This window comes from Dreissena polymorpha, chromosome 12 (assembly GCF_020536995.1).
Source record: "Dreissena polymorpha isolate Duluth1 chromosome 12, UMN_Dpol_1.0, whole genome shotgun sequence".
Taxonomy (NCBI): domain Eukaryota; kingdom Metazoa; phylum Mollusca; class Bivalvia; order Myida; family Dreissenidae; genus Dreissena; species Dreissena polymorpha.
This window is the reverse complement of record NC_068366.1, coordinates 32,890,264-32,915,660: the sequence shown is the minus strand read 5'-3', so window position 1 is coordinate 32,915,660 and position 25,397 is coordinate 32,890,264. Positions and strand designations below refer to the sequence as shown.

Genomic DNA, 25,397 nt, shown 5'->3' with positions numbered 1-25,397 from the left:
TTATGACAATACGGTCAATCTCAACTATGTATGGCCCCTTTACCAACCCTGGGGCGCCCCGCCCATAATAGGCCACACCCACCCAAAATTGTCTTTTGTTATAATTTCTTCATTTCTACACCGATTCACTTTGATTGATACTGAACTTCTCTCATGACAATACGGTCAATCTCAACTATGCATGGACCCATTACCAACCATAGGGCGCTCCTGGGTCAAACATGGGGCGTGGGGATACGCGTGGGCCTCTGTGGCGCCATTTCTAGTTATCTATGTCTTTAGGTGAATAAATCATGTAATTTACATTCTGCTTGTACACTGAATAGTATTATATTATATTTTCTTTTATTTACAGAGAGAGTTGTACAGAACAGTTACCAAAATTCCAGAGAATATTTCAAGTATAATGGACCAAGAAACTTACGAAAAGGCACGTCTGTACAACTTAGACAAGAGCACGTTTGGATTTTACGTCGGTGTCTGGGGAGAAATAGAACACTCGGTAATTGCCTTCATTTTGTGACCTATTTTAGGGCTCGACATTAACTTTTGAAGCCACTTGTCCGGTCGGACAAGTAGATCAAAATTTAACTTGTCCTGACCAAAAAGCACCTTGTCCTGACCATTATATCTTATTCTGCTCAGTACTTTGCAAAATTATGAAATTATACAAAATGCTCAAATCATAAAGACTTTAATCATTCAAAATACATGTTAACATAACTGTAGGCAATTTCAATACAATTAGAACTGACTAGAATAACAGGAAAACTCGAGATTATTGATTTTTAAACATAATCATTATAGAAAGCCATAATGCCTGACAAAAACTTGTGATTTTGAAGACGAAAAACCAAAGGAAAGCAGATAAGCCATTTTTAAGCAGACGACATTGTACTAACGAAAACAAACCACAAATTGGAATGACGTCGTAAAATCATTCTATACATAGAGATGACATCACTACGTTAATTGTCTATAAGATCGGTGTGTGCAGGGCTCAACATTAACAGTTGTCCTATTGTCCCTGGCAAGTACATGTTGGGTCCGGGCAAGTTATTTTATAATCTTGTTGTCCGCCCAGGCAAGGGCAAAAAGAACAAAAAGCATTAAATTAAGACTTTAATTAAACTTTAATTCCTGTAATCATTTTGTCAAATGTGCAAAAATTAAAAAGGTTTTGTGGTGCATCATTTTGATTTTTATTAAAAAACATGAGGTTTTCAGTTAATGTGATATTTATACCCCCAAAACCAAAGTTTAGGGGGGTATATAGGAGTGAGCTTGTCTGTCTGTCGGTCGGTCTGTCGGTTGGTCCGTATTCAGTGTCCGTTCTCTAATTCAAGTTTTTTTCATCCGATCTTCACCAAACTTGGTCAGATGTTGTATCTAGATGATGTCTAGGTCAAGTTCGAATATGGGTCATGATGGATCAAAAACTAGGTCACAGGGTCACTTAGTGCGTTTTAAACATTGAGCATGGTGTCCGCTCTTTAATTCAAGTAGTATTCATCTGAGCTTCACCAAACTTGATCAGATGTTGTATCTAGATGATGTCTAGGTCAAGTTCGAATATGGGTCATGCCGGATCAAAACTAGGTCACGGGGTGACTTAGTGCGTTTTAAACAAAGAGCATGGTGTCCGCTCTCTAATTCAATTAGTTTTCATCCGAGCTTCACCAAACTTGGTCAGAAGTTGTATATAGATGATGGCTAGGTCAAGTTCGAATATGGGTCATGTCGGATCAAAAACTAGGTCACCGGGTCACTTAGTGCGTTTTAAACATTGAGCATGGTGTCCGCTCTCTAATTCAAGTAGTTTTCATCCGAGCTTTACCAAACATGGTCAGAAGTTGTATCTAGATGATGGCTAGGTCAAGTTCAAATATGGGTAATGCCGGATCAAAAACTAGGTCACAGGGTCACTTAGTGCGTTTTAAACATTGAGCATGGTGTCCGCTCTCTAATTCAATTAGTTTTCATCCGAGCTTCACCAAACTTGGTCAGAAGTTGTATCTAGATGATGGCTAGGTCAAGTTCGAATATGGGTCATGCCGCATCAAAAACTAGGTCACGGGGTCACTTAGTGCGTTTTAAACATTGAGCATGGTATCCGTTCTCTTATTCAAGTAGTTTTCATCCGAGCTTCACCAAACTTGGTCAGAAGTTGCATCTAGATGATGGCTAGGTCAAGTTTAAATATGGGTCATGCCGGATCAAAAACTAGGTCACGGGGTCATTTAGTGCGTTTAAAACGTTAAGCATGGTGTCCGCTCTCTATTTCAAGTAGTTTTCATCAGAGCTGCACCAAACTTGGTCAGAAGTTGAACTATATGATGGCTAGGCCAAGTTCTAAAATGGGTCATGGCAGGTCAATCACCAGGTCATGGGGTCACTTAGTGCGTTTTAAACATTGAGCATGGTGTCTGCTGTTTTTTGTGAAGACAACATGCAAAATATTCTGTGTCAATGCGGCGGTGGGGGTATTCGTCACCTCAGTGACAAAGCTGTAGTTCATGTTTGGGCAAGTGGCTTTACGTTAAGGCAAGTAGATTTTCTAAGTTTCTGGTTTTTAGGTTAATGTTGAGCCCTGGTGTACAGGTGTCGTAAAATGCATAATCTTTACAAGGGAGAATATTCTTGTTATCTTGGTGAAGAAAAATGTTAAGGGTTGCTTCCCTTGTTATCAGTACGGTGTAGTGTCACATGGAACTATCGGAATATCTCGCGCTTTGTAGTTTAAACGTAAACAAAATATAATCGAAAAAGTTTTGTGGTAACTCCACAGAAATAACGGATTTTAGGGCATTTTGTCTAAGTATTTAAATTATAATGACCACTTGTCCTGTCGGACTAGCAAATTCTTTATTCACTTGTTCGGACTAACAATTTGGTTGTCTCGAACAGTCTGACTACCATTAATGTCGAGCCCTGCCTATTTCCAACTTGTCAACCAAGTCAGAAATCAGAAAAGTCTTAAGTATGCATTTAAGAAGTGATCTATTCTGTTGTGTCATCTGACGTTGTTGTTATTAAATGAGTGTGCTAATCACTGCAATTAAAATTTATAAAATATTTTTTAGATTTTTAGATGCAGTGAATCTTTTTGTTTCTTTGACCTTAGGATTGTGTTATTCAAGTATGTAGACATTTTGTGCACAACCAGGTTATTTAACCATTGAATTAATACATGTTCTTGTCAAATTGTATGCAGAACTATTTAGTTTTAATAACTTAATGTTCTGATGACAAATTATTTTAGAACGGCGTCTAATGAAAACATCTTTATTGACTCTACGTAGTTGCACTTAACATGTCTGTGCAATAGCATTTACAGATAGTTTGATATGTGAAATGGTTATTAATATGTTTTCAGTTAATTTTAATCTATGGAGGTATTCCGTTCCTATGGAGGGTTTCTGGTGAGGTCATGCAGAAATATGGCTTCGATTCCACCTATGAGGTAAGCACCTGGTACAGAAATATATTATATGCACTTGTTCATAGGTTTAGGCATGTTTTGTACTATGCTGTTCAATGCCTTGACTTGACAGATTTTAGCATATGAGGTGGATGATATAATGACCAGAAAAAAGAGATAAGAACTTAGTTTTCCCCATGGGATTTAATGCATGTGTGTAAAGTGTTGTCCCAGATTAGCCTTTGCAGTGTTTCAATCGGGGAAGACACCTTCCTATTTTATGATATTTTTTGTTTCAAGAAAGTCCCTTGTTAGCAATAATCAAGTTAAGGCAGAAAGTGTCATCTTTGATAAGCCTGTGCAGACTGGCTAATCTGGCATGACACTTTACGCACATGCATGAAACCCCCTTTTTGCAGAGCACAGCTCATATGTAAACTCGAGAAGGACCAAGGTATGACTCTGAGGCATACTATTGTGAAATGGTCAATGACAAATTTAAGTTTTTCACAAAGTATAAGGTATAAGCTCCAAACTCTATGATTAGTTAATTTTTGTAATACTTTTACCTTTGCAAACAATGTTTGAGAGGTGATATATGGGTGTAAATCTGTCGGTTGGTAGGTAAGTTAGCATTAAATGTTTTACGTTTGTGGAGCAGTCTGTGAGCAATATGTATTTCCATATTTCTCTATCAACTAAATTGAACATTCAATTATGTCATCACCATGACGTTTAGATGTGCAAGACCCTTTAATGGACCCAACCATCCATACATTTTGGAGTAATTTTCCTTGAGCATAGCGGACAAAGTATGCAGGGATGTCACGTTTGTTACAAAGCTTGAATTTAATTTCCCTTTTAGGTCGAGTGGTCTTTAAATTGCGAATAAATATATATTGTCCCCTACTGGTTTCACCGGAGGGGACTTATGGTTTGCGCTCGGTGCGTCTATCTAGACTAGAAATACTGCTGAAAATGGTGGTTTTTTGGATCCTGCGATAACTTTAAAAGTTCTTAATATTTTTTTATGAAACTTGAAACATGGATAGATGGCAATATGAACATTATGCATGTCATTTCATTTTGTTCATACGTCAAAAATTCTGGTTGCTATGGCAACAAATAAAAAATTCTGACAATGGTGGAATTTTTGACAATGGTGGAGCCAGTAGGGGACATATATTGCTTGGCAATAATCTTGTTTAATATGAGCTAAGTATTCAGTTTTAACGTTGTAGTATAATCTTTGATATGACAGGGCTCTGGATGGCTGCTCAACTAATGGCATTAATTTTATTGAACATGTTTGTACAGATCTCACAGTCGGTAGTGTTTCTCATCATGGCTGTCACATTCTCCACCATCACCAGCATGCCTTTCACTGTGTACAGCACCTTTGTCATCGAGGAGAGGCACGGCTTCAACAAGCAGGTATTATAAAGCGGAAAGTTTCAAACAAACTGCTCGCGCTAAAATTTTTGCTTTGCCATGTTGTTAACTATATAGCTTTTGAAAAATATCTTTTTTATTATTTTAATTCTTACTCTGGGAAGATTTTAGTCAAATAGTAACTTACGTTGCGATTTGTTTGACTTGCAGCCAGTGCTGCATTTACAAATTAAGCTTATGCCAGTGTCCTTTATAAGCATTTTCTTCTTTGACTATTGCTTTGTTCCTTTAAGATATACTTTTATTTATGTATTATTGGTTATAGTACAAGCAAATATTGTGCATGATACATGGATACTTTCTTAGATTTTCTTTTATCATAAGGGGATATCAAATTGATAATCTACTTAAACCAACATATTTTGCATAAATATTTATAATATATAAAAGGTTTAGATGTAAAATATCACATAAAAAATAACGTCATAGCATCAAAATAATGAGGTCATTTAACAAATGTTGAGTCAAGTACTATTTATTTACGGTTTTATTAACTGTATAAATTGGGGATTTGTGATAACAGTTGTAATAGCGTAACAATCAAAATTATTAATGGATGTTAACTGTTATTTTTCATTGTTTGAAACAGCCAATATGTAATTTGAATCACGGATAATTTCCTGTTAACCACAGAAAGGCATAAATAAAAAAATATGTTTAGGCATATTTTATGTATAACACTATAACTTAACTTGGCTGTTTTAAGTTTAATGCTTTTTTTGTAAATTCAGACTCCAGGATTTTTTGTGAAAGACCAGATAAAGAAGTTCTTTGTTTCGCTGGCCATTGGGATGCCAATTGTGGCCCTGCTCATTTACATCATTCAGATTGGGGGAGACTACTTCTTCATCTACGTCTGGGTCTTCCTCCTAGTGGTCTCCCTTGTAAGTATTGACCCCAGGCGGGTTTATCTTACTAGAGTTGCGACACCTTAAGGGTTTCGCGGGATGGAATGAGTGGGGAGATCAATTCAAATTGAAAGCCGATTATTTCGACAAAAATTTGGGTACGAAACAATTTAGGTACGAAAAAAAATTTGGGTACGAACAAATTTGGGTACGAAAAACATTTTGATACGAAAAAAATGGGTTCGAAAAAAAAAATTGGGTACGAACAAATTTGGGTACGAAAAACATTTCGGTAAGAAAAAAATGGGTACGAAAAAAATTGGTTACGAAAAAAATTTAGGTACGAAAAAAAATTTGGTTACAAAAACAAGTTAGAGTACGAAAAAATATAGGGAACGAAAAAAATGAAGGTACGAAAACTATTTTGGTACGAAAACATTTAACATTTGTAAAGACATAAAACAAACTAATAAGATTTTATTTCATGTTTGGGTGGTGTCCATTGTAGTATGTCAGGTTAGTGTTGTTTTGTCAAAGCATGAATCAAATTTGATGATAAACAAGAAACAATCGGAGACGGGTGATGCTCCCCAAAGGTTTTTTGGTCACAATATTGCACTATATATTCAGATAAAAGGAAACGTCTTGAGGGGCATAACTCTGGACAAAATAATACAATGGATGGTTAAGTAACTTAAAAATTTCAAAGGGCCATAACTCTCTAAATAAATCATGTAACCCGAACCCACTTATAACATGCGCATCTCCTAGAGGTAGTTAAGCTTCCCATAAAGCTTTATTGTATTCCAGTCAGTAGTTGGGGAGAAATAGCCCGGACAAGAATTGCACTACATAAATATGTACAGTTTATAGAAAATGTAAAAGGGCCATTACTCTGTGAAAAATCAACCGAACATAACCGGCTGATAATATGCACATCTCCTGTTGGTAGTGAAGCTTCTCATGCTGTTTCAGTGAATTCCCATAATAAGTTGCAGAGAAATAGCTCTGACAAGAATTGCACTATATGTTCAATGTAAAATTTCAAAGGGCCATAACCCTGTGAAAAATCATCCGACGAGAACCGGCTGATAATATGCACATGTCCTCTTGGTAGTGAAGTTTCCCATAAATTTTATTGAATGCCAGTCATTGGTTGCTGAGAAATAGCCCGGACAAGAATTGCACTTTATGTACAGTTAATGGAAAATTTCAAAGGGCCATACATTGTAACTCTGTGAAAAATCATCCGACCAGAACCGGCTGATAATGTGCATGTCTCCTCTTGGTAGTGAAGCTTCCCATTATGTTTAATTGAATTCCAGTCATTAGTTGCTGAGAAACAGCCCGGACAAAAATTGTGCACGGACGGACAGACGAAGCGGCGACTATATGCTCCCCCCTTAAAAAATTTGGGGGGGAGCATAATAAAGAAGTTGTGGCAATTTAAAGGTGGTACGCAAACTTTAAAATAGATTTATCAATTATATGCTTTTTCTTAATGAAAAAAAGGCCATAATTGTTACAAAATGCTTGATACAGTTATCTGCTTGTGTTTATACATTGGGGTCATGTTGGTTAAGAAGCAAAATACATGTATGAAAGCAATATGTCAAGGGACATAGAAAATATTTGAGGTGGTATGCAAACTTTAACATAGATTTATCTATAATATGCATATTCTAAGTGAAAAAGGGCCTAATTCTGTTAAAATGCTTGATACAGTTGTCTGCTCATGTTTATAGATTGGGGTTATGTTGGTAAAGAAGTATCCAAAATATAAAAGCAATATGTCAATGGACATAGGAAATATATTTGAGGTGGTACGCAAACATTCCAATGCGCGCGCCAACGCCGGGGTGAGTAGGATAGCTCCACTATATATGTTTCATATATAATAGTCGAGCTAAAAAGTAAATATACTATAAACAACAAGCTAACCTCAATCACAACTTTAATGCAATGCAGTTAAACAATAAAGTTACAATGATATGCCAGGGATTGAAACTAATTTTTTTTTATATTGTGGGCAACCATCTTTAGTATTTTGGTTGCCCAGATAAAGAATAACCAGCCCAGAAATACAACATATATCAACATGTGAATATTATTATAATAGATAATTATATACATTTGCTGACAATACACATGTTCAATGCATGATGTATTATTATGAGCCTGAATTGAATCATGTCCGATTCCTAAATAATGAATGTTATTTAACTAGTATTGATCCATGGTGATCAATTGTTTTTCAATTTTTATTGCACTGTATTGTTTTATGCTTTAAAAAAAAAGAAGTTTACCAACTTTTGAAAATGAGTTGCCCAGGCCAAAATCTACTTGCCCTGGGCTCACGGGAAACCACTTATTTCCATCCCTGTATACTCTTCATTTTCTGTTCTTCCATCCCATTCTCAAAATTAATTTTAAAGCACAATATTTTTAATAACATTTGTATGAATTGCTAACCATTATCACCCAAATAACAATTTTACAAAGCTGTAATCCTGTCGTAAAGATTTAGTTTACTATTATCAGTGTTCTCTTAACTTAAATACCGGCAACCAGCGATTTTGCCGGTTACATTTACTCTTGATGCCGGCTACTTTTCCCAAATATATCAAGTAAATGTCACAAATGCTTTCGTTTTACTGCATAGTTGCTGGCCATATAACTGGCTACTCAAATTTTTCTGGAAAACACTGAATTATGCATGACAAACACACAATACTTACATGTAAATAAACCTTAGATTCGTTTTTAAAATAAATTGACACTTCCAGCTTGTCGTCAGTAAAATCCAAAGATTCAAATAATTTTCCACGAGATACGTCAACAATTGTGTAATCAAATGAATGAAAAATAAAAGTAAAGAAAGCCGGATTTAACATTATTTTCAGGTTGATAAACACAACAAGGTAAAGGTAGTCGGTGAGATATAATAATAATACAGTTAGTAAGGCCCAAACCCTTGGTACGGTAAATATACTAAATCATACCCGGGAATTTCAACACTAAATCGGTTGTTGTCGGCTATTTTGTAAAAATTAATTATGTTTACATTTATGTCAATTTTCTGTTCAATGGCATTTATATTATCAAAACTCATTGTTAAAATCAATAATGTGATTTAATTTTAAATCTTAAATTGTTTAAAGTCGCGTCATTGTATGACGTCGTCAAGTATAATATTTTCCACGACATCGCAGGTTCACTTTTTACCGTCATAGATTTTTTAAAAGAAACATTATTTGGTTTGCAAGGTCCGTTAAATGGGGAACACCATATTCGGTATTTATATTATGTTTTAACAATTAATTCATGCTGTGTAATAAATATTGTATAAGATATTTCGATATTGATTGAAAATGTTTCAAATTGTTATTTATGAAACCTCTTATTGTAATGAGTGTATGCTATTATATTATACTTTGAAAAGCATATCTGTTGTACTATAATCTTATTATTCATTTTTTATTGTTAATTTCATTTATTGTAGAGAATCGTCAATGTTACATCTAGTCGCCAATGCTTGTTGTCAGTGTTAGTCGTAAATGCTTGTGATCATTGTCGTCAATGTTAGTCGTCAATCCTTATCGTCATTATACATGAAGGAAATAAAAGCAGAAACAGAGACGTATTCTTGATTACTTGCTTATTCCTACGGCGTCCTCTCAACACTCAAACTAAAAAGCATGTTGATGCAGATTTTTTAAAAGAGAAGGTTGTTTAAGGTAAACAATATTGTTTTACGTTATCGGTAGCATGTTTAACGACATTGGATTTTTGGCGGATATACAACTCGGATACAATATAATATTTGCGGTTATGTTTAAGTTTATTTACCGTACCCGGGGAACATGTAAGTAAAGTTAAGAGTACCCGGGGTACATGTACCGGTAAGTAGTACCCGAGCCGAGAATGACCAATCGAGCCTTAGTAAGTGATTGATGGTGTATGGGATAGCATGCACTGAGGGTGTATATTTTTCATGAACAAGTCAATTGAAGGTGTTAGAGATGCATTGATCCATAACATTAAAAAGGGTAATTAACCACGGGCTTATTAAAATTAAAACGATGACATTACATTGTACCAGCTGTTTATTGTTGAGTACTGTAAGCTTGCAATATTTTAAATAATGTAAACAACTTACCTTGTATTAAGTTGGCACATTGTTGTCAGGTGTAGAAACTTTTTATACTTATTTCTGTTAAGTTGCACTGGCAGAACCAAAAGAATTATGTAGTCGTTTCTGAATAATCACGAAACAACCTACTAATGCATATATGCTTGCCAGTTACTGAGTTTGTGCATTTCCATTCATTATATTATCGGCCTTGGCAAACAGCGTAGACCCAGATGAGACGCCGTGTGATGTCTGCTATTTCGTTACGCTGAAAATTTCCATATCCACGGGTGTTTTTGTGTCAAATGTTATGGTTTTTCAATAGATCGTATACTTATCTACAAAACAGCGAATTAGCGTTCACTTTACATCATCTATGTTATTTTGTTAATACTTTCGAGCGTTCTTTTCGAACCTGTATTGGCAGCCATTGGTCGACGCCGTCTGCTATTTCAAACGCCGATGATTTCCATATCCACTGGTGTTTTTTTATGTCAAATTTTATTGTTTTTTCGTTGGATCGTATACTTATCTACAAAATAGCTAACTAGCGTTCACTTTACATCATTTATGATGATCTTATTTTGTAAATATTTTGTGAGCGTTCATTCCTACGTTGCTATGTCGTCAGCCATTTTGATGGTTGGTTTGTTTACTTTCCGTCTTTCGGTTTCTACTGCAAACGAAATTAATTGATTTGCTGCTCACGTTTATTTATTGATTTAATAATAAAATATTAAACCCTAATAATGTAATAGATATTATCGGATAAATAGAATACCATTCTAATACCAGTGTGTACTTACATTTATCTCGGAAAGCCTAGCCGCGTAAACCTTTCTTCAACTCGTAGCACACAAATTCACAATACGTTGAATAACACATTGATTTATGTGATGTTTATTAAAAAAACACACTTGTGTACTTCCGATTGATATTCAAACACAATTATTACGTCTTTGTTTATCGATTAAACGCCTAACTTTTATTGAATTAATAACGCGTAACTTTGTTTCTTTGTTTATTAACAAGATGGAAGCTAGCCTAAGCGCTTTTCATGACGTCATGCGCGCGTGCCGTTTCCCATAAAAATATTTCAACACAAAATACTCGAAAACTTGATTTTTCCCAGGTATAACGCCTACGCCAACAGGTAGATCGCATTCTTGTCCATATACATGTCAAATTTCAGCAAACGTGTTCGGCCAGTTTTCAAGAGACCCAAATCGCAGTGATTTGCCTCAGCTTAACGGAACTTAGCCCCCTTTATCATTCGTTCGAATGAACGTCATCAATGATGACGTCCAATACATCACTCATTCCATAATTCCCTAATTTGCTTAACTTGTGTGTATTTTGAAGATCATTTTGTGTGCTTACATTATTACTAGAGTTGCGACACCTTAAGGGTTTCGCGGGATGGAATGAGTGGTGAAATGAAATAAAATTAAGAACCTATTTCTTTTTGTGCATTTAATGATGGTAACCAAAGTTCTCGCAAAAATTTAATATACACATCACATGAAATTAACCATAATACTCGCAGACATGTTTATTGTTTCGAAGCCGTTCGATTAGCTACCTTAAAAAGTAGAACTTCAATTCCCATTACTATAATATTAAAAACGTGAAAAGAGCAAACCACTGCATTGTGTCGGACATCCCCATCTTAAACACTATCGACTAGCATTAAGCCTTTTTCTGTGTTTACAAAATTCTGTGTATTTTATTGAAACATCATTATAGCGTTGCGTTCAAGATAGTGTTGAATTCATTTTGCAATGCAATCAGCGCTTTGATTTTATATTACGAAATGTACTACGCAGTACATTGTGTGACGTCATTTCGGTGACGAAACACAACAGTTTTATTTACACTCTCTGGAATTTAAGAACATGTCGCGGACGTTGTGTTTTTTATCTGTAAACTATTTGTTTAAAGCATCGAACGAATGCAAAACGTGTTTCGGATTGTGTGTTCATCATGCATAAATGTAAACATAGATAGAAATACAATACAATTGTGTGGTTTGAACTAAGTTTCGACAAAGACATGGATTAATAAAGGTGGAAGTGCATATCGTTTCAAGGTGTTTGTTATAAACTTTGGATTAAAGTAGTCAACTTATTGTTACAAACATTGGATTAACGATGTCATTTAGATACGCGTGACGTTTATACTTAATTAAGTATTTTTATAACTCTTGTTAAAGCTGAACTTGAGTCATCAAATTTCGCTACAAAACGGTGTCATTTGCAATATATATTTTAATGTGCTACGTGAAATTATAATTATGTTTGATTATTTTGTTTATTTGTTACGCACTTTATGCTGCTAATGATGTGTTGCTCACGGCAAGCCTCGCCGTGTAAACCTTTCTTCAACTCGTCGGACAAATTCAAGTACACGTGATACTTACATTGTATTTTATTTTTTCTGTGTATTTGATGATGGTATCCAAAGATATCACAGATATTTTAATATACATGAAACTATTTCAATTAATGCTATTTTGAGAAGTCCGTCACCACTCTATCGTTTGTTATTGTTTATATCATACTTTTTTGCAACTCTATATAAACATTTCTCAAAACCGGCTTTCCGTACTTTTATTTTGCATGCAACTGATTGCGCAATTTATGACGTATGTTGTGTGACGTAATTTATTTGTCAAAACAAACAATTTTAAGTTAAATTCTCTGGATGTTTTTAACAGTTGTTTATTTGTTTAAAGCATCGAACGAATGCAAAAACGTATTTCGGATTGTGTGTTTATCATACATAATTGTAATTGTTATATTATATTGGATTATTGTCGTCATTAAGGTAAGCTAGTTGTTTATACTCAATTGATTTACTGCTCACGTTTCTTTATTGATTCAATAATTAAACTCTAAATTAACAATGTATTTGTCTCATGATTATCATGTATATTAAAGATATTATCGGATAAATAGAATACCTTGTTAATACCAGTGTGTACTTACATTTATCCGACACGTCTCGGAAAGCCTCGCCGTGTAAACCTTTCTTCAACTCGTCGCACACAATAACATAGATTTATGTCATGAATATCTAAACAACCACACTCGATCTGCACAAAAGACATGCATGTGTACTTCGTATTGATATTTAAACACAATTATTACGTCGTTGTTTATAGATTTAACGCATAACTGTATAATATTATATTGAATTAATAACGCGTAACTTAGTTTCTTAACAAGATGGAAGCTAGCCTAAGCGCTTTTCATGACGTTACGTCACAATGTTTATCTACGCGCGTTGTGTTTCGCAGAAAAAAAATTAAACACAAAATACTCGAAAACTTGATTTTTCCCAGGTATAACGCCTACGCCAACAGGTAGATCGCATTCTTGTCCATATACATGTCAAATTTCAGCAAACGTGTTCGACCAGTTTTCAAGCGCCTCAAATCGCAGTGATTCTCGCCAGCTTAACGAAACTTAGCCCCCTTTATCATTCGTTCGAATGAACGTCATCAATGATGACGTCCAATACATCACTCATTCCATATATAAAATTATATAGTGAAATAACTGTTGAATAAAATCTCTATAACATCAAGGCCAAAAGATGTAATATTTGGCATGTAACATCATATAGTGGTCATCCATTTAGTAAGGTAAAATCATGCCCCTTGGTCAAAATGAACTTGGTATTGGTTTTGTTTCCGTAGTTTTGCATCTGTTTAATGAGACCATATCACCGTACTTAGTGAGGTACTCTTCAATGGATTAAAATAGCTTCCTGTATGGAATCTGATTCATTCTTGGCTTATGTCTGCAATACCGTTGAAAATGGAAAAACAAAACTGAATAACAAAACAAACAAATGAATATTTACATCCACACACATGATTGTCACTATTTCTTCACAGCTGATGATCACCATCTATGCAGACTACATTGCCCCGCTGTTTGACAAGTTTGCACCCCTCCCTGAGGGAGAGCTGCGCACAAAGATTGAAGAGCTCGCAAAGAGTATTGACTTTCCCCTCACCAAACTGTATGTGGTGGAAGGTAAGAAACATGTGCTTGTTTAGGCATATTTTGAAGTATGCCATTTATTGTCCCCTACCGGTTTCACCGGAGGGGACTTATGGTTTGCGCTCTGTGAGTCTGTCTGTCTGTCTGTCTGTCTGTCTGTCTGTCTCACTTTTCCTGGATCCTGCGATAACTTTAATAGTTCTTAATATTTTTTCATGAAACTTGAAACATGGATAGATGGCAATATGGACATTATGCACTTTATTTCATTTTGTTCCTTCGTCGAAAATTCTGGTTGCTATGGCAACAAATAGACTAGAAATACTGCTGAAAATGGTGGTTTTCTGGATCCTGCGATAACTTTAAAAGTTCTTAATATTTTTTCATGAAACTTGCAACATAGATAGATGGCAATATGGACATTATGCACGTTATTTCATTTTGTTCCTACGTAAAAAATTGTGGTTGCTATGGTTACCAAATTTTTATGCTCCCCGAAATTTTTTGGGGAGCATATAGTTGCCAGTTTGAAGTTCCTTCCTTACTTCCGTACTTCCTCCCTTCCGTCACACTTTTGTTACCGTTTCTCATAGCACCTTCAATACTTTACCGATCTCTTTCATATTTGGCATGTAGGTACCTTGCATTGACCTCTACCTTTTGATGAGGTTTGAGGTCACTGGGTCAAGGTCAAGGTCACCGAGGCTAATAATAATATACTTTTTCCGTCACACTTTTGTTACCGTTTCCCATAGCACCTTCAATACTTAACTGATCTCTTTCATATTTGGCATGTAGGTACCTTGCATGGACCTCTACCTTTTGATGAGGTTTGAGGTCACTGGGGTCAAGGTCAAGGTCACCAAGGCTAATAACATACTGTTTCTCGTAGCACCTTCAATACTTTACTGATCTCTTTCATATTTGGCATGTAGGTACCTTGCATGGACCTCTACCTATTGATGAGGTTTGAGGTCACTGAGGTCAAGGTCAAGGTCACAGAGGCTAATAATATACTTTTTCCATCACACTTTGTTTACAGTTTCTCATAGCACCTTCAATACTTTACCGATCTCTTTCAAATTTGGCATGTGATACCTTGCATGGAACTCAACCTTTTGATGAGGTTTGAGGTCACTGGGTCAAGGTCAAGGGCACCAAGGCTAATAATAATATACTTTTTCCGTCACACTTTTGATACCGTTTCTCATGTCACCTTAAATACTTTACCTATCTCTTTCATATTTGGCATGTAGGTACCTTGCATTGACCTCTACCTTTTGATGAGGTTTGAGGTCACTGGGGTCAAGGTCACCGAGGCTAATAATAAACTTTTTCTGTCACACTTTTTTTTACAGTTTCTCATAGCACCTTCAATACTTTACCGATCTCTATCATATTTCGCATGTAGGTACCTTGCATGGTCCTCTACCTTTTGATGAGGTTTGAGGTCACTGGGGTCAAGGTCACCGAGGCTAATAATAGAATTTTCTGTCACACTTTAAAAAAAAGTTTTTCATAGTACCTTCAATGCTTTACCGATCTCTTTCATATTTGGCATGTAGGTACCTTGCATGGACCTCTACCTTTTGATCAGGTTTGAGGTCACTGTGGTCAAGGTCACAAAGGCTAATAATATATTTTTCCTTCACACTTTTGTTCAGTTTCTCATAGCACCTTCAATACTTTACAGATCTCTTTCATATTTGGCATGTAGGTGCCTTGCATGAACCTCTACCTTTTGATGAGGTCACTGAGGTCAAGGTCACCGAGGCTAATAATAGATATTCCAGTCACGCTTTTGTTACAGTTTCTCATAGCACCTTCAATGCTTTACCAATCTCTTTCATATTTGGCATGTAGGTACCTAGCATGGACCTCTACCTTTTGATGAGGTTTGAGGTCACTGGGGTCAAGGTCAAGGTCACAGAGGCTAATAGAAGATTTTTTTAGGTGGTTATTAACACATAGATTGACAAAGCGCATCATAGGGGAGCATCCATCAGTTTCACTGATATTCTTGTTGTTTTTTTTAATTTCTGAAAATGGTGGAATTTCTGATAATGGTGGAGCCGGTAGGGACCATATTGCTTGACAATAGCCTTGCTGTATTTACTCGACGAATTTTGGCATACATGTATTAACTAGAAGTTGAATATAGCAATCCCACTATCATCCATACGTCTAGCTTCCAGTCTCACCCATAATTTTGCCATTCAATGATGGATTTAGAAATAAATTTGTTCAAATGTCAACCACCATAACAAAAATGTGTAGCTGTAACGATTGTTGTCCTACCTTGAAGGTCAAGATCATGCTAAGCCCGATATTTAATTACTGTTTGTGCTTTAATTTGTCAAGATGCCAAGATATCATACCTCAGCAATACCTATTTCAAAATAAATGCATGTGCATAAAGTGTTGTCCCAGATAAGCCTGGGCAGTTCGTACAGACTAATCAGGGACAACACTTTCTGCTTTTATGGTACAAATGTATTTTTCGTTAGAATGAAGTCTATTCTTAGCCCAAAAATCAGTTCAGGCAGACAGTGTCGTCCCTGATTGGCCTTCAAATTGCACAGGCTAATCTGGGACAACACTTTACGCATATGCATTAAGCTTCATTTTCCCAGAATGACTGTTTGTGCTTTAATTTGTCCAGGTTCCAAGAGATCATCCCACAGCAATGCCTATTTCTACGGGTTCTTCAAGAACAAGCGTATAGTGCTGTTTGACACCCTTCTAGCAGATTATTCACCAGTAAATGCAGATAAGAAGGTTATGTTTGTTTCATTATGTTATATTTCTCAAATTGTTCAGTGGAGTGTGTCCCATGTTTTCACAGAATTCTGCCATTATGTCAGGATTTCCCAAAGTTTTGTTCGGATCTTTAGCTCATCTATTTTTTGAAAAAAAAAATTTTTTTTTCCTTAAAGATCATCTAATAAATGACCACCACATCCTAACACTATACCCCCCCCCAACCCAACCCCCATTTTTGTTTGCAGTTTTGGAAGAAAATGTAATAAATGACCACACCCCCACACTATACACCCCCTCCACTCCACCCCTCCTTCCTTTGTGATTGAAATTGTGATAGGTCCCTTCACCTTTAAAAAGAAAAATAGATGAGCGGTGTGCACCCGCAATGCGGTGCTCTTGTTGTTATTTTCTGTTCATGATGAATTGTAAGTTTGTTTGTAAATATGTCAGAGTAATTGAAACAAAATATAATATGATCCATAAATAAACACAATTTCATTGGTCTAGGCTGAGGTACCGTTTTCACTCCGTAATATGTTTGGTCTAAAAATAGCACCAAAAATATATTGCCTGGTTCCACATCTGGGGTTAATATGCTTATATTATCTGTGTAATTTTTGTACTGTTGTGTGTGAAATAACAATTCTAAACATTTGCTTTGATTGTGTCAATCTTTTATCAATCCAGTAAAGGTTCTTACTGCATGTAATAGCTTGAATCAGAAAAGGGTAGAGTGTAAATAATATAAGGACCCATTTGCCGGAAACTTTTTAAAAGCCAGTCAAGTTTACATCCATTTAATTTTGGATGAAAACATTAATGTTAATTAACAAGAACTTAATTTCATATTTTATAATTGCGTTCTCTGAAAATATTTGATAATCTGGTCACTTCATATTTTAGTTGTTTACAACGTTTACAGTCTTTTAGCTGTCTTGGAAGTTACAGTTAAAGCAAATGGATCTCATGTTTTTGCATGCAGTACCTTGACAATATGACCAGTTAGCCATATAATTTGATGAAGCATAGATGGCTGGGCCTGTTTGTCCAAGTTTGTTTGACTATGAATAAGTTGTTAATAAATTATAAATGTTGATAATATGATATTATTGTCCCCTACCGGTTTCATGGTTTGCGCTCTGTGTGTCCGTCAGTCCGTGAGTCTGTCACACTTTTCTGGATCCTGCGATAACTTTAAAAGTTCTTCATATTTTTTCATGAAACTTGAAACATGGATAGATGACAATATGGACATTATGCACATCATTTCATTTTGTTCCTATGTCAAACATTCTGGTTGCTATGGCAACAAATAAAAAAATAAAATCTGACAATGGTGGAGCCAGTAGGGGACATATATTGCTTGGCAAAAGTCTTGTTAATACATGTAATAATAATAACTGAAATATCAAAACATAATTGATCAAACTCATTCTTTGATTGACATGTCTCAACTGTTTAATTCAACACCAACCATATGTTGTCTTTGCTATTGGATTAAAACTATGAAAAGTACAAATAATGAAATAAATGTCTGCTTTAATTCAGGAAGGTGAATCAAGCAAGCTGGAAACGAAAGTGGGAGACTCAGGGGAGGCAACTAAGGTAGAAGAGAATACCAAGGGACATAAGAAGACAGGCTGTAACAATGAAGAGATACTGGCAGTGCTCTCCCATGAACTGGGCCACTGGAAACTGGGGCATATCCTCAAAAATTTAGTCATCTCACAGGTGCGTGAATAGTTCATAGTGTGTCTGGCATGACATATCTGTATAATAAATTTATGACCCTTGTAAACAGTGTGTTTTGGATGACATATCTATATAATAAATTTATGACCCTTGTAGTGAGAAAATAAGTAGAATGCCATTTTCGGTTAGGAAAGCTCAAGGCCTGTCTGCACATTTACCATGAAATATATTTAATGATATTAAATTATTATTGAGCTCTCACCATGAAAAATATGTTTATAAAATCCTTGTTAAAGCCTCTATAATGCTCAAAATCAACGAAAATTTCGTAAAGTATTTTGTAAAATAAAGTTTACACAAAAACAATCAGTTTACATGTGTAGCAATAGCCACAATTTCAACGCTAGATGTGGTATGATTACATAGATTTTTGTTGATACAAAATGCTCGTTTTTATTTATTTGTGACACAATTAATTCCATTTTAATTTCACGCGAATATATCTATTCATACGACACACAAACACTAAAATGGTGTTCATGTGTCATATGATTAGATATTGTTGCGGGAAATTAAAATGGAATTAAATATGAAAACAAAACAAAAAAACAGCATTTTGTATCTACAAACATCTATTTTACCAGACCACATCTAGCGTTGAAATTTCGGCAATTGCCATAAGGAACACTGATTTTTAATTGTTTAACTTTATTTTACGAAATACTGTACGAAATTTTCGTTGAATTTGAGCGTTATAGAGGCTTTAAGCTTTTTTTAGGTTTTGAACTTTGATGTTTTTCTTTTCAGGTTAACTCATTCCTATGTTTTGCTGCCTTTGGGTTGCTTATTGACCAACAGGTTCTGTACTCTGCATTCGGATTTGACACACGTCCCACTATCATCGGACTTATCATTATATTCCAATATGTCTTCTCACCATACAATGAGGTAAGTTGTTAACAAACAATAGTTATACATGTCATGGATTTTATCTTTAGTCGTTTAAATATTTAAATTCTGTCCTAAAATCATTGCCTGAATAAAAAAAAGATAAGGTTTGTTGCTCCTCCATCAAAGATGAGGTTTTATAAATGTATGTGCAAGTACTTGAAGATTGGCCATAAAACCACGTTTCTTATATTTTCTCACTCCATGTCAAACAATTTTAATTTGGATCTTCAACCAACTTAATAATAGATTTGTAAACATAATATTTGTGCCATGATTGATTATTACTCTTGTCTCCTCAGATTTTTTTAAGTAAACAGAATTTGTTAGAAACAGACAATTAAGACAATACACAATTTTAATCAACCGACAAACTCAGAGTTTCACTTACAGACAATATCTGATTTTCACCTCTATTTTTTGGGAAACAGATGATATCTGATTGTCACTAAAAAAATACCAACAGACAATATCTTGTTTTCACCTTTTTTATTCACCAACAGACAATATCTTATTTTCACCTTTATTTTTTCCCAACAGACAATATCTGATTTTCATCTTAATTTGTTTGGAAATAGATAATTCCCTGGTATCTGATGTTTACCTTTATTTTTTACCTTAGGACAATATCTGATTTCCATCTTTACATTTTCATCAAAAGACAATATCTGATTGTATACTTTTATTTTCCACCAACATACAACATCTGATTTTCACTTTTATTTTTTACCAACAAACAATATCTGATTTTCATGTTTACTTGGGAAACAGATATATGATTTTCACCTTTTTTTACCAAAATACAATATTGTATTTTTATCTTATTTTTTTTACCAACAGACACATCTTTATTTTTTTACCAACAGACAATATTGGATTTTTTACCTTTATTTTATGCCAGTAGACAATACATGTATCTGATTTTCACCTTTTTTTGGTTGTGATTTTTACAACTATTTTCCATGAAGAGAAAATATCTGATTGTCAAATTATTTTTTCACCAACAGACAATATTTGACTTCACATTATTTTTTCACCAACAGACAATTTCTGATTTTCACATTATTTTTTTCACCAACAGACAATGTCTGATTTTCAATCCACACAACTACTTACGCTCAACCTTTCCAGATCCTCTCCTTCTGTGTGACGGTTCTCTCCCGCATGTTCGAGTTTCAAGCAGACGCCTTTGCCAAAAGCCTGCAGCACTCTTCCAACCTGAAGACCGCCCTCATCAAGCTCAACAAAGACAACCTGGGCTTCCCCGTCAACGACTGGCTCTACTCCACCTGGCACTTCTCCCATCCTCCTCTACTGGAGAGGCTTAGGGCACTCGAGAAAACAGAGTGATTGATCGGCTTTGATAGATTGGAGATTTTTTTTCCGGCTATTGAAAAGAATTTAAACAATAGATTGATTAATGTTAGAAGTATTAGTTGGACCTATACATGTGATCTTTTCCTTGATTAGCCAAAGTTGGGGAAAACAGATAGGTCTTATTTATTAATTGAAAAAAATCTCAAGGTTCTATATTGATATATTTTCATTATATACAACCAATTTAAATCTAATTGATATATTTTTGCGGAAGACAATTATACAAAGGGCAATTACTTAATTAATTTCAAAGAAATTCTGGTTTTTAATAAGATAAAACTGTGATGGCTTGATACCATGTTTAATTTTTATTTTTTTTAAGTTCAACTTTAATTTTTTGCAAGAATTTTACTAAGACCTTTCAAGAATTCAATACAATGCTGCATGTAATTGACTCTAAATGATGAAGATCTATATTTTTCCTGGATTTGACTTGACCACTTAACCTCTCAAGAATAAAGAGCTTTTCTTGTGGAAAGTTCTACATGGATTAAACATTATTTGCTGTTATATAATATGATTTCACATGATGTCATGAAATTCATTAAATCAACACCAATACTAAAAAAACTACATGAAATATTAAAGTTGAATTGTATTATGTTATAAAATGTTAAATAAAATTGGTTTCAGTCACTCAGTAGCAAGAAATTCACTGAATGCTATCAAGGACAATTGACAGCATATCTTTATACATCTGGTTTTAAATAAACATAATATTGCCTCTCAGCGTGATCTTATACTTGACTTTTTAATGAACATGACATCTATCAGCTAATATAATTAAGCTTAGCTCATTTTATTACTATTCCCAATAATTTGATAATCTTTTTCTTGTATCTTTTTCTTATTTTGAAACTTAAAATTTTTAGCTTTTGTGATACCATTTTGTTTGCTGTGCGTCATCAACAATTGCATTGTTAACACTTTAAAAGACCATTTGTCCCAATGATATCTGTGCCCAGTTTAAAAAATTGGGTCATGTGGGGTCAAAAACTAGATCACCATGTCAAATTGAAGAAAACCTTGTGAATACTTTGGAGGCCACATTTATTTCCAATCTTATTGAAATTGGTCAGAACATTATTCCCTATCAAATCTCTGCTGAGTTTGAAATTTAGTCATGAGCGGTTAATAACTATGTCAAATTATAGGAACAGCTTGCGATGAAACTACAGGATTTATTTAGTGCCATATTTTCATGAAACTTGATCAGAAAATTGTTCCAACGATATCTCGAACCTGTTTGGAATTGGGTCACTAAGAGGTCAAAAACTAGGTCACCAGGTCCTTATAAGGAAAAGCTTGTGAACACTCAAGAGGCCATATTTATCTTCATGAAACTTGGTCTGAACATTATGGCAATGAAATCTCAGCACATGGGATCAACAACTTGGTCAAATAAAAAAAAAAGCTTGTGAAACACAAAAGGGTCAAATTTTATTGTGTAATCTTTATGAAACGTGTATGATATCCTAGACAAATTTGAAACTAGTGGTGTGGCCTCAAAAACTAGATCAAGTTCAAGAAAAAGCTTTTGAACTCTTTAGAAGTCACATTTGTTTGAGCAATCTTCATGACACTTGCTCTGAACATTTGTTGTCATAATTTCTCAGACAAGTGAGATATGGTTCCTTTCGTTTGAAAAATATGGCAACCATGAGACGGGGCAATTTTGTTAAATTAAATGTGTATAAAATAAAAGTATATGAACACTCAAGAAAGTTATATTTGTACCCACTTGTATTGAAACTTTGTCAAAATATTAACTCTGGGCTGTTTAAAAACATGGCAGCAAGGTGTTCAACTGGTTTTCATTATATGTCTACTGTGAAACCTTGTGAACTCTACATTTTTAGAAAAATTCCTTGTTGATGAGAGCATTATTGCCCTATTGTGTAGTGTTTTTTAAATGATTTACAGCTTATGATTGTCACAAATATGTTAATAGCATTTTATTTATGGTGTGTTTTTGTTGTTTTCTAAAAGTGATTTTCAAAAATATATCATGAATGAATGTTACTGCAATGTTTTGCGTTGGTTTATCAAATTGACTGTGAAAACAAAAACGATGTAGTCCTTACTATAAAAAAGAATTAAAATCATTGCATTTTGCGTTTGAACATTTTATTTGCAAGTCTTTTAAAGAAATTGTAAAATAACATGATTACAGTGAAGGTTAGACAACAAAAAATTGAATACATGTTTGGTGGATGTGCTGCACCATTTATTAAAATGCAAATATTTTTTAGCTCATCTGAGCACAACGTGTTCAAAGTGAGCTATTCTGATCAATCTGTGTATGGTGTCAGACATTGTGCAGTGTATGTAGTCTACTTTTTTCTCACTACCACTCTAGAGACCACATTTTTATGCCCCAGAAGGAGGCCATTTAGTGATCGGACTGTCCGTCCGTCTGTCCATCACACTTTGCGTTTAGGTTTCGAAAAATTTTGACCCCTGTGACCTTGACGTTGAACTTAGGGTCCGCATTTAGGTTTCGAAATCTGCGTTTAGGTTTCGAAAAACGCTAATAACTAGTATGTTCCTTGAGATATTACCTTCATATTTGGTATGCATGTGTATATGGACAAGGCCTTTCCATACCCACACATATTTTTACCCCTGTGACCTTGACCTTGAACTAAGGGTCTGCGTTTAGGTTTCAAAATCTGCGTTTAGGTTTCGAAAAATGCTCATTACTTCTATGTCCCTTGAGATATAACCTTCAAATTTGGTATGCATGTGTACATGGACAAGTCTTTTCCATACGCACAAAAATTTTGACCCCTGTGACTTTGACCTTTAACTTAGGGTCCTAGTTTAGGTTTCGAAATCTGCGTTTAGGTTTCGAAAAATACTCATAACTTCTATGTCCCTTGAGATTATACCTTCATATTTGGTATGCATGTGTACATGGACAAGGCTTTTCCATACGCACAAAAATGTTGACCCCTGTGACCTTGACCTTGAACTTAGGGTCCGCGTTTAGGTTTCGAAATCTGCGTTAAGGTTTCGAAAAATGCTCATGACTTCTATCAAAGCGTTTATAGGGGGCATATGTCATCCTATGGGGACAGCTCTTGTTCATTCAATCTTGATGAAACTTGGGTCATCATGTGTATCTGGATAAATTGTAGGCTGAGTATAAAACTGGGTCATGTGCATCCAAAAACTTGGCCACCAAGGAAAATCTTAGTAAAAAACTTTTTAACACTCTAGAGAGGCCACATTTATGATGTAATATATCTTCACTTTTTAAAGTCTTGGCCAAATGTTTTGCCACAAAATATTCAAAATTGGAATTGCCGCTGATGTCAAATCGTCAAATTCACATTGACTTAGTGGATTTTCCAGCTACAAAACTACATTTAAGCGGTAAGGTAGGATGAAATAAGCACTGATAATGGCTTGTAAAATTTGGATTTCGAAATTTGAAACAACGGCTAATTGCTTTAAGGTGAAATGTGGTCACAATATAAATTATACTGGATAAAAAACATATCCCATACATGTGAAAATAAGTATGCCAACTTAAAAAGCATTACAATATTATATAGCAATATCTAATATATTACTATTAAAACGAAAGTTGCAATGGATTGCAATAACAAAACACGGTTTAAAACTGGGTCATGGACATATTCTGCATTAAGACCTTTGGCTAATTCTTAAAATAATCAACCTATAAATATTTAAAGTTCACCTTAGATCGGATGAATCTTTCATTGGGATTCATTAATATTAAGTTGTAGATATTATTAAATTAATGCCCTCTTCAAACCATATAATTTTTAGCTCACCTGATTGCTCAGGTGAGCTTTTGTGACCGGTCTTTGTCCGTCGTCCGTCCGTCCGTTAACATTTGTTTGTAAACACTCTAGAGGCCATATTTATTGTCTGATCTTCATGAAACTTGGTCAGAAGCTTCGTGCAAATGAAATCTCGGTCGAGTTCGAAACTGGGTCGTGCCGGGTCAAAAACTAGGTCAATAGGTAAAAAAAAACAACAACTTGTAAACACTGTAGAAGTCACATTTCATGCCCAATCTTCATGTAACTTGGTCAAAATGTTTGTCTTAATGATATGTTGGTTGAGTTCAAAAGTGGTTCCGGTCCGTTGAAAAACATGGCCGCCGGTGGGCGGGGCAGTTTTCCTTATTTGGCTATAGAGAAACCTTATAAACACTGGAAGTCACAATTTTTGCTCAATCATCATGAAAGTTAGTCATAACATTGGTTTTATTGATTTCTCGGACGAGTTCGAAAATGGTCCAGATCGGTGAAAAAACATGGCCGCCAGTGGGCGGGGCTTTTTTCTCTATATGTATGTAGTGAAAACATGTCAATACTCTAGAAGTCACATTTTTGGCCCAATTTTCATGAAATTTTGTCAGAACTTTTGTTTCCTAGATATGTGAGTTAAGTTTGAAAATGGTTACGGTCCGTTGAAAAACATGGTTGCCAGGGGGGGGGGGCAGTTTTCCTTATATTTATATAGTAAAAAGGCTTGTAAACTATCATGAATTAAGGTAATGTAACATGCGAGACAACTCTTCTAAAATATTGCATTTAAGTTTACAGTAGTTACTCCCCTTTGATTATTAATGTTTTCATAATAATACAGTGTAGTTGTGTCATTTATGTGTTAATTGTTATTCGAGGTTGGATGTTTTTATGCCCCCTTTCGAAGAAAAGGGGGCATATAGTGATCGGACTGTCCGTCTGTCCGCCTGTCTGTCTGTCCGAATGTCC

The 25,397-nt window shown here is 35.0% G+C and overlaps 1 protein-coding gene across 7 annotated transcripts in view; it reads left to right on the top strand.

The window, feature by feature from the left end:
- LOC127854288 (CAAX prenyl protease 1 homolog) overlaps window positions 1-22,665 on the top strand; it is a 106,736-nt gene extending 84,071 nt beyond the window's left edge. For 6 of the 7 annotated variants that reach the window (XM_052389368.1, XM_052389370.1, XM_052389365.1 and 3 more), the window contains exons 3-11: window positions 356-502; window positions 3,377-3,463; window positions 4,739-4,855; window positions 5,605-5,757; window positions 13,755-13,896; window positions 16,526-16,641; window positions 18,175-18,357; window positions 19,126-19,266; window positions 20,398-22,665. In XM_052389368.1, coding sequence (XP_052245328.1) covers window positions 356-502; window positions 3,377-3,463; window positions 4,739-4,855; window positions 5,605-5,757; window positions 13,755-13,896; window positions 16,526-16,641; window positions 18,175-18,357; window positions 19,126-19,266; window positions 20,398-20,616 — 1,305 coding nt within the window. In that variant the 3' untranslated portion in view covers window positions 20,617-22,665. The remainder of the gene's footprint in view (window positions 1-355; window positions 503-3,376; window positions 3,464-4,738; window positions 4,856-5,604; window positions 5,758-13,754; window positions 13,897-16,525; window positions 16,642-18,174; window positions 18,358-19,125; window positions 19,267-20,397) is intronic. The other variant, XM_052389371.1, reaches the window with a different exon arrangement.
- Window positions 22,666-25,397: the final 2,732 nt, after the last annotated feature.